Source organism: Callithrix jacchus, chromosome 5, assembly GCF_049354715.1.
Source record: "Callithrix jacchus isolate 240 chromosome 5, calJac240_pri, whole genome shotgun sequence".
In the NCBI taxonomy this organism is placed as follows: domain Eukaryota; kingdom Metazoa; phylum Chordata; class Mammalia; order Primates; family Cebidae; genus Callithrix; species Callithrix jacchus.
The window spans coordinates 98,122,741-98,137,660 of NC_133506.1; the positions used below are offsets into that span (position 1 = coordinate 98,122,741).

A 14,920-nucleotide genomic window follows, 5' to 3' on the forward strand; every position below is an offset into this window, starting at 1 on the left:
CATCATTTGTTGAAGAGTGCCTACTCCTTTGTTGTAGATCAGTTGACTTTATTTATATGGGTCTATTTTGGGCTCTCTATTCTATTCCATTGATCTGTTTGTCTCTTCCTTGGCTAATAACATTGTCTTAATTACTGTAGGTTTATAGTAAATTTTGAAGTCAGGGAATGAATGTCAGTCCTTCAGTTTTGTTCTTCTCTATCAATATTGTGTTGGCTGTTCTGGGTCTTTTGCCTAACCACATAAACATCAGAATCAGTTTGTTGATATCTGCAAAATAACTTGCTGGAATTTTGATTGAGACTGCATTGAATCTATAGATCAAATTGGGAAGAAGTAACATCTTTACAATATTGAGCCTTCCTATCCATGAACATGGAATCTCTGTCCATTCATTTATTTCTTCTTTAATTGCACAGTTTTTTCATACAGATCTTAAACACATTTTGTTAGACTCATACCTAAAAATTTCAGATTTTGAACATTTTAATGAAAAAAAAAGTTACTTGAGGATAAGATCAGATACTTAAAAGGAACCTCTGAGACATGGTGCATTCTCCTCAGCTGAAGATGCAGATAATGAAAAGCTGGTACAGTGGAATGACCAGGGGTTGTTGAAAACAACTTGGATTGTTTTCATCTTACTTCTGCCATGAATGTGATGGGAAACCTTAGGGTAAGACTTATCTTTCTAAGTCCCTTTTTTATACATTGGTGTAAGCAGTGAAATGGACTTAGTTACATATCATTATCTGATTTGAGTCCTCATAAAAATCTTATGATGTAGTTATAATTCTTGCTATTAGAAAGAAATCAGGGTTCAGAGAGGGCCATGGCTATCAGATGGCAAAAATAGGGGTGGGCTCCAGACCCTTGGATTGACCTCAGGTCCCATGTTCTTCCCACAAAGTCACAGAAAACATCCACTCTTCCTTTCTTCTTATAATTCTGCCTGAAAAGCTGAACTCATTAGAATGTGGTCTGATCTGAAAGCTTGCAAACAAAAGAAAAGAAATCTTCAAAAGCAAAGTATTTATAGCACATATACATCATGTATGGGAGGAAATAAGAAATAAGACTCTGCAGTTAGTAAGGATTTGAAGTTCTGGAATTTTATCTGAACTTCACTGGAAATAACAGTTTTTCTTTCCCAAAAGTAGATAATATCTATCTATCCGTCTGTCTGTCTGTCCATCCAACCATCCATCCATCCTTTACCTACGCCTAAGGGATATAAACTATTATACACCTGAGGGGGGCTGCCTGCACCTGGCTCAGCCCTAATTCTTCCCCCCCTCGCCCCAAGACAAAGTTTTCACTTCTTGTTACCCAGGCTGGAGTGCAATGGCACCATCTCGGCTCACCGCAACCTCCGCCTCCTGGGTTCAGGCAATTCTCCTGCCTCAGCCTCCTGAGTAGCCGGGATTACAGGCACGTGCCACCATATCCAGCTAATTTTTTTGTATTTTTAGTAGAGACAGGGTTTCACCATGTTGACCAGGATGGTCTCGATCTCTTGACCTCGTGATCCACCTGCCTCGGCCTCCCAAAGTGCTGGGATTACAGGTGTGAGCCACCGTGCCTGGCCTGCTCAGCCCTAATTCTAAAGGGATACTCTGGTCACTGCCCTGAGCATTAAACAGGCATTAAAATTTACAATTAATTCTCTAGCTCTCTTCCACTGTGGCTTGAGGGGTCAAAAGTGGGATTCTTGCAATAGCTAATACTCTGAAAAGTTGAGAAGAGTAAGTAGAGATCTCTTAGGAGTTGTAAAACTGTTCTGAATATATACATATATCTAAATATTTTTGCTAATACTCTGCATCTGATTGATAAAAAGAAGCAATCAGTTTTAAGCCACTACTAACCTTTGTGGCGGATATAAGGCTTTATCTGGTTCCAGACTTTGGTCAGCAGGCTGAGTTTTAGACGATTATAAGGTGCATTTGATACTAAATTTGCAAGGCACTGTAAAACACAAAAAGCAGCTCATCAAAAGGCTTGATTAAACCACAGCATAGAAACAAATTTTACAGCATTTAATTTAAAAAGTTTTCACACAACTAAAAATCAGTCCTTTTTTTTCTTTTAAGTAACACTTGCATTCTCCTTGGTACAACTAAAACTAAAGTTGAAGTATTTTTAATAAATCATTTATTAGGACATACAGAGATTACAGATAAGATCAGACAAGTAGGTACAGACTTCCAAATAGGGTATTTTTAATAAAGTTATTAGTTAGTTATATTTTAAGTCAAGTCACTTTTGGGCTATTAAAACAGTCTACAAAATTAAAACAGAGAAGCCCCCTCTGGAACCCACAGTTGGTACATTACCTTAATTATCTGAGTAAGGGTCTGTGAGGATGACTCTGCCACCAAAGCTAACAAAAGACACCTGTGCAACTCTCTAATGCTGGAAGCGATCATTACGGAGAAGGGGGTAAAAGCCCTTCTGTGGTCACTGGTATCTTCAGCAACAGAAAGAAACTGCTTTGAACCTTCCAAGATGGCAGATAAAACTTGCAGAGCACAGGCACGTGTCTGAAATTTTGGGATGATGCACATTGATTAGTTAAAAATCAGGAGTCAGATTCCATTCTTTAGATACATACTTAATTTTCAAAGTATATGGAATCATTTCAGTTGGAAGAATAAAGGCAATGGGATTATCTGTTAGTTCCTAAAAACTAGGCCACTTGCATCCCACACCAAAAAAAATCATCTTTATTTTATTTTTATTTTAGGGACACAGTCTCACTCTGTCAGCTAGGCTGCAGTGCAGTGGCGCAATCATAGTTCACTGCAGCCTCAAACTCCTGGGCTCAAGCAATCCTCCCGCGTCAGCCTCCCAAGTAGCTAGGACTAAAGGTGTGTGCCATCACACCTGGCTTAAAAAAAAAAAAAAATCCAGGAACACATTGCTATTAGGTTTCTTAGAGTAAGAAACAAATCCAAGTTACATCATACCACAAAGATCTGAAATCCTAAGTATGAGAATAATTTAAGGATTAGAGGCCTGGTTTATTCAAGCAGAATAAGTGAAAAGTCAGAACTAAACAGCCCATGGGGTAGAAAAAAATACACGTACCTAAAGTATGTTTCATTTCAAAGTTCCTGAGAACACTGTGCCTCATATTCCACTGTGAAGCATGTGTGCTCAATGTTAACTTAAATAGGACTTTAGGAACTTTGTGTACATACAACTTGGCAGGCATCGTTAGTAATCCAACTTTTAGACACAGTCTTAGGCACAGGAAATAACACTGCCTGGAGTGACAGCATTTGGCAATTAAAGAAAGGAATACCATTAAATACAATCTTATTAATGGAAAGGACATGGACCACGTATTTGTTAGGAAAGGTGTCGCTGGCAGCAAGATTTTCTTTATAAGGTTGAAAGATGACTTTCAATTGGTACTCTGATGATTTTGCATTATTGAAAATCAGAAATGAAAAAAAGCCCAACTTAACAAAAAAATGGAATACAGGTAACAAGCACAGGACTATTAATATGAAATAATACTGTATTCTCTTTGGCCAGATCATCCAAAAATGAAAATTAACATTTTCAATTAAAAAAAAACCAGAAAATCAACAATACAATTCTAGAACCTAACCTAAGTAGTTACTCAATATGAAGCGTCATCTGAGTTCGGAGCAAAAGCAAAAAAGATTTTCTGGAAAGTCTTCAATTATATTATCTCCAAATGACCAGGTAATAAGTCACCAGGCAGTCCTTTTATAGAGTGGAATCGCAGAAATCTAGACTTACTGCTCTGCAAACAAATTTGAAGTACAGTACCATCAGACTTCAGAATGAAGCATAATCCCCTAAGGTAGGACATTGACAATGTATTAGGAAACCGTGTGTATGTGTGAAAGAACAAGAGAGTGAGAGCACGAACACAAGTCAGCTGATCCAAGAAGGACTTAGATCAGGGGCTGGCAAACTTTTCTGGGCGTGGTGGTTCATGCCTGTAATTGTAGAACTTTGAGAGGCCGAGGTGGGCAGATCACAAGGTCAGGAGTTCGAGACCAGCCTGACCAACATGGTGAAACCCCGTCTCTACTAAAAATACAAATATTAGCTGGGCGTGGTGGCATGCGCCTGTAATCCCAGCTACTCAGGAGGCTGAGGCAGGAGAATCGCTTGAACCTGGGAGGCAGAGGTTGCAGTAAGCCAAGATCACACCACTGCACTCTAGCCTAGTTGACAGAGAGAGTCTCCATCTAAAAAAAAAAAAAACAAAATAGCCAAAAGTACACATTTTATATTTTAGACTTTGCAGGCCAGTTTCTGCCACAACCACTCAACTCTGTGATCATACCACAGACACATACAGGAATAAATGTGGCTAATGTTCCAAAAAGACTTGATTTATGGACAATGAAATCTGAATTCCATATAATTTTCACATATCATGAAATATTATTGTTTTGATTATTTTGAAACCATTTAAAAGTGTAAAAACTGTTCCTAGCTCACAGGTTATACCAAAACGGGCAGCCAGATTTGGCCTAGAGGTCATAGTTGGCCAATCCCTACTAGAGGCTGGTCTGAACTCTACAAGATAGATCTTATGCTAAACCTTCATTTCTTTAGAAGACACTTAAAAACCCACAATTCCAACAGCTCACAAACCGAATAAAATTAAAAATTGAGTTGTGGAAAGAAACAAACTAATTTCAAAGAGTCAAAAATTTTAGCACTATTTTGGCATCTTAACAAACGAAAACGAATGTCATTGAAATTGGTTATTTTTTTCCACTAAGATATAAAATCTATATAGAAATTTGATATTATATCAAATTATACTTTTCACAGTTCTGAGTTAATTTCTTTTAAACTCTGTTTAACATATCTTTGTTATCATTGTTACTTAAGATATTGAATCTGGTACATGTTTTGCTTCATTTATATTTATATCAATGTTTAATATCTTCTTTACCAGTTCTAATCAGCACTTTCAGCAGAGATTACTAATGTGCAGGCAAATCATAATAGGTGTAGCTCTCCAGAGAGCTCATTTTGTTTATTAAGTTTTTATTGTCTGAATATTTAAAATGATGGATGAAAGGTGTGCAGTCTTACAAACGTCAGTGTGCTTGGTTTTACTACTGTATAGTTTCATCTCCTTGGACATGAAGGCTTGCCTAAAGCTAATAAAACAGAAAGGTACTTTTCCTTTTTTTGCTATTTAAGAATGTAGCAGAAATGTTTGCTGAGGTAGCTTAGTCAATCCTAATTTTTTTTCCTCTTTATGTGTGTTAGGTCTCAGAATATTTCTGGAAGGGTGACAAAGAAGTCCCTGATGGGAGTGGGTACCATTGAAGTTTCCATGCAGGGCACCTGGCTGTCCACGTTTCAGGGTTAATTATATTAGATATCACTCCCAAAGTCAGTTGTCTTTTACGTAAAGGCATTTCAACATTGTGTCAGGGACTCTGGATCGGAAGTTATCTAAGTGATATGGTTTGGCTGTCTCCCCACCCAAATCTTAATTCCCATGTGTTGTGGCTGTATCCCCACCCAAATCTTAATTCCCACTGGGGTGGGAGGTTATTGAATCCTGGGGGCCGGTCTTTCCCATGCTATTCTCGTGATAGTGAATACGTCTCATGAGATCTGATGGGTTTATCGGGGGTTCCCACTTTTGCTTCTTCCTCATCTCCTCTTGCTGCCACCATGTTAAGAAGGGCCTTTTGCCACCCACCATGATTCTGAGGCCTCTCCAGTCATGTGGAACTGTAAGTCCAATTAAACCTCTTTTTCTTCCCAGTTTCCAGCATGTCATTATCAGCAGCATGAATACGAACTAATACACTAAGCAAAGACTGCCTGTTCTTGGCTGGCCGTATGAGAGAAAATTTACCACTCCATAACAGTTAACAATTCCAATCTTTCATTCTCTTTTCTAGTTATACTATCTATCATCTAGATTTTGATTTGTTTTCACTTTTTATAGTTATCCAAAAGAGCATCGTCATCATTAAATAAATCATCATCATGAAATTTGTAAATCAGGATAATTCTCAAGGTACCAAGACAAAGGTTTGCCCTGTAATTTGTTCCTTAGACAAAGTCTTGAAGATATTCTCCATAATATGCCTTTATAACAACTAAGAAAATCATATAAAAGAAATTCTTAAATTAGTCCTGTTCTTTTTATTGATAATTTGCTCTGTCCCTTTCGGAAGCATATTATAAGATGTGCTTTCTGAAGTACATTTCCAACATAGAAGTGTGATTATTTCCTAAGTACCACAACACTGCCAAATCCTAATAGACATTTCTAAGTTTTCTTCTCCCCAGTTAACCATTCTAGCATATTATGTTTCAAATTCCCAAAAGTAGCCTCTGTTTATTGTTGGCATTCTGACTGGAACAATCTAATCACCTTTTCTTCTGTCCATTTCTCTTTGGAAACTTTCGTAGTAAACCAGTTAAAGCTGTGCTTCCAGTTGAGTATGCCATAGGTCATATCAGACCTATCATAAACTCAAAACTAATCACTAAGCACTTCAACGACAAGATAAAGTATTGCTGTTTTGTTTAATCCTGGCTAAGAGGAAATCCAGACATCTAACTCTACATGCACAAGGAGCACCTGAGATGACCACTTGGCCTGGAGTCATGGCAGCTCTTTTAATCTGGTCAATCCAGAATGCTGTTCCATTCTAATCAGATAATCTATTTTTAATTTTAATGCACATAACTTTCTAGAAGGCTTTATTTAAAAAGCCTGTCCCACTGACATCACCTATCACAACACTTTCTTCTAGCGTGTGTCTTGGTACACAGTTAATTATACTATGGACAGACTGTACAGGTATGCTCCAAGCTTTGTTGTAAACAATAATCACCACACTTATTTACACCCTTCCAAGCTAACGCTTGATTAAAAAAAAAATCTCTTAAGTACAATCATTTCACTTGCCATTATATTGAACTAATTTAATTTATTTCATCTTTTAAAATCCTTTTTAAGTAGGATGACTGTTTTATTTTTTTCATTTCTCCAGGATTTTCAGGTGGCTTTTTGTACTGGATCTAGGACATCTCCAGAAGGAAGTTCTGTATCTTTCTTCCTCAGTACATCTCTTGCATTCACCAAGGTTAAACAGCAAGAACATGTCTAAAAGGTACTTAAATCAAGGAGATGGATAAGACCACTTTGCAGTGTGTGAAATTTCTCATGGCATTTAAAGTGAAATGTAAACATTAAAAAAATGAAGATATAAATATCATGAAATTATTCCAATTCATTTTTATCAGCGATGACCTCATAACCTCTTGGTATTCATGTTCCAAACCCCCACGTCCCACATCCCCTTGGCTGGGCAGCTTCGATGCAGGTGATGAAGCTGGACGGCTTCTTGCTCCACGGCACCATCTCCTGGGCCACTGCTGGCAGCTCCCCTAGCTGAAGAGTCTTCAAACATACATTTTCAATATTTTTAGTAGTTTTTATTTCAGTTACTCTAATGGCTTCATTACTGATTTATTTGCCACCACTCATTTTCCATTTTTCTCCCAGGTTCTCTTTCACTATTGGTTTAGTTAATTTGTAAAATATCTGCTGATTTAATTTTTTTAGGATCATGAGTATTTGAAATACCCCACAAGTCATTTTTGTGTATGTGTAGAATTGAGGCTAACTTATTTTTCTTTACTTGTAAAAGCTTCTGATGGGTCATCCAGAAGTTTTCTTACATAGTAATTAGTTACTCAAGGAGATGACTCATTTGGAATTCCAAGGTATTGTGGGTTACCACCCCGACCCCTTAAGGAATAATCTTAAAAATAGGAAAGGAACAATATGCTGTTGGCCTAATTAAAACTTCTCTCTTTGTGGGTAGTTGGTTACCTGAGGACACCCAGATGCCATTCAGCATGGCTTTTTAATGTCCACTATTGTAAACAGCAGTCTTGTTTCCTTACTTGGTTAAGTGGCTAACTTCTGGAGAGGAATTAACATATTTAAGCAGAGGCAAATATCTGATCAGTCATGAGATATCTTGCTATATGTATCCATGCCTACCAAATAGTTTTTTCCTCTTTTTTAAAAATAAATTTTTCTCATAAAATATGTAAATATTTATTACATATGATTTGAAAACTATGGAAAAGTTCCAAGAAAAAAACATTTGGGATCCTGCTATAATATATAATTCTATATCCTGTGTTTTCGCAGAACATTTTGAGCATTTTTCTAAGCCTTATGCATCCTTCAAAGCCATTATGTACCATGATATTCTACTGAGTTGTTTAAGCCATTTTTGAAGTTTTCTTGCTATAAATACCACAGCAATCAACATTTTCATAAAAGGAAGAGATGCATGGCTGCTTCAGTGCAGTTCAAGGGAGACATCCAAGTTATAATTCAGTGTGCTCAGGCTTCAAGCAAGCCCTGGAGCAGGAAGCGACCCTACATGGTCACCCTCAGCGCATTATTCACATAAGCCCACTTTCTATTTTCCTGCTTCTCTAGTGGTTCTCAAGTCAGAACTTGGGTCAGTGTTACTGAGAGCTGTATTCAGATCAGATAGGACAAGGCATTAAGCGCAGAGGCTCACGCCTGTAATCCCAGCACTTTGGGAGGCCCAGGCAGGAGGTCAAAAGACGGAGACAATCCTGGCCAACATGGTGAAATCCCGTCTCTACTAAAAATACAAAAATTAGCCGGGTGTGGCGGTGCACACCTGTAGTTCCAGCTACTAGGGAGGCTGAGGGAGGGGAATTGCTTGAACCTGGGAGGCGGAGGTTGCAGTGAGCGGAAATCGCACCACTGCACTGGTGACAGAGTGAGACTCTGTCTCGAAAAACAAAAACAACAAGAACAACGAGGATCTGTACATTTTTTCTTCCTATTATAAAGCTTAGAATTAAAATTCTCTTACCTTTGGAGAAGGATCTTTTAATGTAAGAGTCATCAAGGACACTGACTGTGGGCTTCCAAGTTCAGGCGTATCGGGAATAAAGGCTGACCAGTAGCCATAAAGAACTTTCTTTTCTATAGATTTTATAGTAGAAAGAAAACAAACTAAGGCTCCTTGGCGAACTTTGGCTTGGTAAGACCTTTTACATCCAAGAGAAAAAAGAAAAAAAGTTTAAACATAGTTTTTTTTAAATGCAAACATGAAATGGTATTTATTTACACCAATTCAAATGATACCTTCAAAAATTAAACATTCTAAATAATCCCTAAGGATGTCAATGTGTTATGAAAAACTTTTCTTTCAAACTACAATCAAAACATGTTAAGACAACTTGTTTCTTTAACAAGTTATTAAGGCTGACAATTAAAAAACACAACTAGAGAACACGAGGGCAACATTTTGATATCAGGAAACTAGTGTTAGACACAAAACACTGCCAAGTATCCATCCACCCATCCAACGAATATCTGTTGAATGACCTAGGTATGTCCCAGGCATCATGCTAAGGCTGGCAGACATAGAAAAGACCCTGCCTTGACAAGCTCGGCAGTGGGGGGAAGTTAAGGAAGTAATTATAATAATAGATTAAGAATAACACTAAAGCAGAAAAGGGTTCCCAGGGAACATGATTTCTGAGCCCATATCAAAGATGAGTAGTAGTTAGCAAGACAAAAAGGCACAGAAGTCAAGAATATTCTAAGGAGAGTAATGACATGTGGAATGGCAGATCAAGAAAGCAAGTCATGTTCAGAGTAACGTCATGCCCCACAGAAATGAGGCTCTTCAAGTTAAATCACATGCAGCAGTCAGGTTTTTCAGCAAAGCTATAAACTTACATGCAACTTAGAATACAAGGTATAAAAATGTAACAAAATACTACTACCTCATTTTACTCTGCATGCCTCCTTCAGCATCAGAATAGTCTGACTCACTACTGCTGACCCTTTTCCAACTGGAAGAACTGAAGGGTGAGGAGACTCCATCTTTTCCTGCAGTTCCACTTCCATCTAAAGGCAAACTCTGGACACCCAGGGAGGAGGGACACCAAGTATTCCCTTCATGCAGGTTCACTCTGCCTGTGCCAGTGACTGGGGCTGCCTCTATTTCACCACTGGATTCCTTTTCCTCCTCCTCCTCCTCCTCTCCTTGCTGGATTTTCTTTGGTTTTACTTTGGATTTTTTCTTTTTATTCTGATTTTAGAAGCAAATGAAGACATACATAATAGCTACTTCAGAATGGCTTTTAACTGAATCGTTACTTCTTCATTTGAAAGTGACTAAATATGTCCCCAACATGTAGTTTAAAGAAGACAAGAGAAAAGAAAAAAGTGGAACTTCTTTAATACCCTAAGCATCAGGCACGATGCTAAGTACTTACTCTCTCCTATAAGAAGGAAGGTATAAGATACATGAGACAGAGTAAAACATATGGCCTGGGTTCAAATTGCACCTCTGTGACTTGGGGCAAGTCATTTAGCCTCTCTGAGCTTAACCTTGCTTATCTGTAAGTATGAGGCCAATACCACTTACCTTGCATAGGTGTTGTGAAAGTATTCAGCCTTCTCAGCTGGAATTCCTCAAGAGCATTAAAGCCTACAGAAAATGACTTGAGTGTCTATTTTATCAGTTCTCCAAATAACATATATAGCTAATACGACTCTACATGCCTGCACAGGAGAGACGGTAATCCATTACATACAATGCATATTTTGGGGCCTTGGGTCTCCAGAGAAGTAGATTCTAAGTAGAAGCCAGTTTCTTTCTTTCTCCCTTTCTTTCTGACATCCAACTATCTCTGGAATCTTGTGTCTTTCTCCACGTTCTCAAAGTCTGTAGCATTGAGGAAGGAAGTTCCCATTACTTTTACCTTGGACTACTTACTGTGGCCCCAGATCCATACTCTTTTATTTGCTACCACAGTGATTTTTCTAAGATGCAAATCTGATCACATCATTCCTCTATATACTATTCTTTAATGAATCTCTATTGCCTACAAGATAAAAACCCAAACTCCTCAGCCTCCTGTACAAGAACCTTATCATTCAGCCTCTGCTACACAACAGCTCCACTCTTCCTCTCCCCTTTCTGAAACTCTAGACTGACTAGTTAACGAATGGGCAATATATACTCTCATTCTCTGTTTCTATGCACGTTTTGTTTTCTCTGCTTGAAACACTCATCCCTCCTTCTCTGTGCTGCTACTCACTCTGAAATCTCTGTTTAGCTACCACATCTTTTAAAAAGCTTCCTGTTTCTCCTCCATTTAGACTGGATGGCCTCAATGTGTTCCCAGAGTACTCTGTGAATATTCTGATGAGAGACACAATAATATTGCATTATAGCTGCTTATTTATCCATCTTTGTCTTCTTTCTCAAACTCCTAAAAGCAGCCAGAGTCCATATTCTTAATGCTTAGCGCAGTGTCTGGAACACAGCAGATGTTGGGTAAATGCTAACTGAGTGAATGAGTGAAATCATTTCTAATGAGAAGCATTTTGATCAGAAATTCACACTTCTGGATGTGAATCCTTGGCCATCCATCTGTATGCTCCAGGTTCTCCAAGTGAAGCACGAGGGAGATGGCAGCTATCTGGAAAGGCTGGGAAATCAGGTGAATGTGAGGAGTGTGAAGATGGAGCGCTGACTGGTAGGTGGGCTTCTAATGGTCTAGAGAAGGGCTGGCAAATTATGGCCCAAAAGCAAATCCAGCCCAGCACATAGCTTGCTTCTGTAAATAAAGTTTTAGTGAAACACAGTCATGCCCATTCATTTACATTGTATCTATGGCTGCTTTTGCACTATTACAATAGAGTTGGTAGTTATGACAGAGACCTAAAGTATTTACTAGCCTTGCAGAGAAAGTTTAGAAAACGTTTGTTGACTACTGGTCTTGAGCATCGTGGGGATGAAAATGCTTGGTGTGGGGTATAAAGTGAAAGCTCATTTTTATAGCTATTAGACTGACTACACCTCTAAGAGGTATAAGATGTTTTAACTGGTACTGTGAGCATCAGCTGAATTACGCTAGCAACCCTAAAATGAAATAAAATTCAAGGTAGGCTTTTAGGGTAGTAGTGATGAAAATTACAGAAAACACACACAGCAATCTATTAAAAATAAGCCACAACTTAAATCTAAATAAACATAAATGTACCAAAGTTGGTCGAGAAGTACTGGATTCTGATTGCTGTGGTTTGATAGGTGTTCGCCCATCATACTGAGGAAGTGGAGTTGGGTATAACACCGTGGGCATCTCTATGTTTAGTCCAGGGAGTCCATGAAACATGGATTTCTAATAATGATAAATAAGGACACACACACACAAAGACACACAAAACAAAAAAACCATTAATCATGAAACAGAACCATTCACCATGTCTGGATCAGAACACTAACAGATTAATGTTTAAAAGCCAACTAAGGAAATAAAAATGGGACAGAAAATAGATACCTCGAAGGCATAGGGCTTAAAGAAGAGCTTAAGTTGATCTGGCCTCCAGCTGGATCTGGTTTGGTCAGACCAGATCAGGTCTGGTTTTAGTTTCCTTATTTATTTATAAAATTTATCTATATCTATCTATAATTTTTTAAACCAATTTATCATTTTTATTTACCTATCTCCACATCTAGCTATCTATCTCGCTTTTTGATGTAGGAGCAAGGGAATGGCACGAGGAAAGAATTGCTGCTTCTTACTTCGCTGGCTGAAGAAGCTGGGTCCCCAGATGCTGGCCTGACTTTCTGACTGACTAGCATGGTTGGAAGCTGCCCACTGACACACGTCTTGTTTGACCTGCCTACTACTTGGAGGAGAAAGGCAAGGAGAAGCACTGGCTCTTCTTGCAAGTACAAATAGGTACGACATAATCTATAATTAAATCTTCTACAGGTAATATCCCCCTACCTATTCCCTTCCTAAGATTCATAGATAATTTTTAAATTTTGACACATTTATTAAATGGAAATTTATTATTTTCTGTTCTTATTAAACATCTTTGAATATGAACACTTTGGTCTACTCTCTTAAAATATATGTAAGAACTTTGAATACCTTAAAGTTAACCTTAGAATAAGGATGTAAAGTGGTCCTTGTACCATGGGTTGAAACAGGAAAGAAAATGATCATATGAAGACTTGCCTTACCTTTAGCACAGCTAAAAGTGCTCCAAGTTCATCAGTCTGTGTTAGTTTCATTCTCCCACCATTTAGAAGTGACTGTATACCTTTTAAAGCATTTTGCAACAACTAGAGGGGAAAGGGAGACCCAGTTAGAAGGCAGAATAAAATCTGGTTGTCCAGGAATCGACTTACTAGCACCACTTAGGATGGAATAGAGACAGTCTCTGGATGATAAAAAAACCTTTAGACACACACACATATACACAAAACAGAGATGAAGATCCAAAGAGACCTGATAAACTACCATGAATTCTTTTCTAGAAGAAAAGAGTAATGAAGTGGCCTTAGTGTACATGTTTACAAATCAGTATGTACAAATGGTGAGTAAGAAAAAAAGAGAAAAGATATTTAGCAAGAAAAATGTGATAAGGGATAAAAAAGAGATAGCACAGATCAGAAGTGGGAATGCTCTGTAATATGGCAACCCCAGCAGCTCTTAAAGGCAAAGGGATGTATGTGGGAACAGATGATGAATGATAAAAACTTGGTTTCTGGAGGGCAATTCTGACCAACATTGATTTCTTAACTCAGTAATCTCAATTCTAGAACTCTGTCCTTAAGAAATACTCCCTACATTGGGATGATGTGAACTGTAGCCTTGTTTGAAATAGCAGAGGAACTGAAGAAAACTTCAATTTTGATGATTGTAATGATTATAAAAGAAGCCCTCTGCTAAATGTAAAACTCAACAACAGTAACAGCAGGCCCTTTGAATGTTTTATTTCATATACTTCTCATTAGAACCCACACTGTGGTTATATCAGTCCCTTTTCAGGGAGGAACATGGAGGCCCAAGAAGTAATTTGTCCAAGGTTTTCCAGCCACAGCTGTTAGAAAGGATAAGGTATATTAACAGGTACTGAATAGATGTCCCAGAGATATTAAGTTTTAACAAAACTGGAAAGTTACAAAACAGCATGTTAAATATGATCCCATTTAAAGTCGTAAAACACTTATTTACATATAGAAAAAAAAATCTGAGGGCACATAGCACAATTATCTTCAGTGGCTATATCTGAGCAGGAGACTAGAAGAAACTTTATCTTACATTTATAATATTTGAAATGTGTTACTCTAAATTTAAAAGATGTTAACAAACTGTCATTTGCATATTTTTTAAAAAAGAAATAAAATATCGCAGATATTGTTAAACTCTCTCTTCCCCTTTATCTCAAAGACAGTTGCTAGCCTGCAACTGTATTGCTTTTATACTCAGAAGAAAAAAGAATAGTTTCCTCTAAAAACCAAAACATAACAAATAAAAAGCTTCATATAATTTAAACTGAAATGGTATGATTTTAGTCTTTTTAGGTTACAAACATTTCATATATGTGTATTTCTCTAGACAAAGCTAATAGTGCAAATTAAACTCGTTAGTAACACTCTTCCACTCTGCTTCTAGACACATCCACAACATTCACTAGATAGTGACAGTCCACTTACCATGCAAAATGTGATATCATCCATATCAGATGATTTTGGAGACTGTAAAATAGTCAGGAAAGCCTGGAAACAGATATTTTGGTAGGGCTCCTCCAAATACGGCTGTCCTGGCACACTAAATGCATATAGAGAAAACAACTCAAACTCAGTCTCCTTTGAAATGAGGCTTGCAAAAGACTAAGAATTAAAAATAGCAGTAATACAGACTATTAGAGTTGGAATATACCCTTGAATGCAACTGTGCTATGGAAGGTGATTATTTGGTTAATTAGTTACTGCTGGGGGACAGGCACAGGGCTAGAATGAATATGGAAGAACAGTGCTTTCCATACAGAAAGGTTACAGATGTTTGTGGG

General features: G+C 37.8%; 1 protein-coding gene across 12 annotated transcripts in view; it reads right to left on the reverse strand.

Moving 5' to 3' along the window:
* Positions 1–14,920, reverse strand: part of HEATR6 (HEAT repeat containing 6) — a 36,436-nt gene that overhangs the window by 15,352 nt on the left and 6,164 nt on the right. For all 12 annotated transcript variants that reach the window (XR_013535736.1, XR_001911686.3, XR_001911685.4 and 9 more), the window contains 7 exons: positions 14,565–14,679; positions 13,086–13,187; positions 12,097–12,234; positions 9,826–10,133; positions 8,904–9,081; positions 2,337–2,543; positions 1,869–1,968 (listed from right to left, as the gene is read on the reverse strand). Coding sequence is in view for 8 of the 12 variants with exons in the window: in XM_008997035.5 (XP_008995283.3) it covers positions 1,869–1,968; positions 2,337–2,543; positions 8,904–9,081; positions 9,826–10,133; positions 12,097–12,234; positions 13,086–13,187; positions 14,565–14,679 (1,148 nt within the window). In the remaining 4 variants the exon portion in view is untranslated. The remainder of the gene's footprint in view (positions 1–1,868; positions 1,969–2,336; positions 2,544–8,903; positions 9,082–9,825; positions 10,134–12,096; positions 12,235–13,085; positions 13,188–14,564; positions 14,680–14,920) is intronic.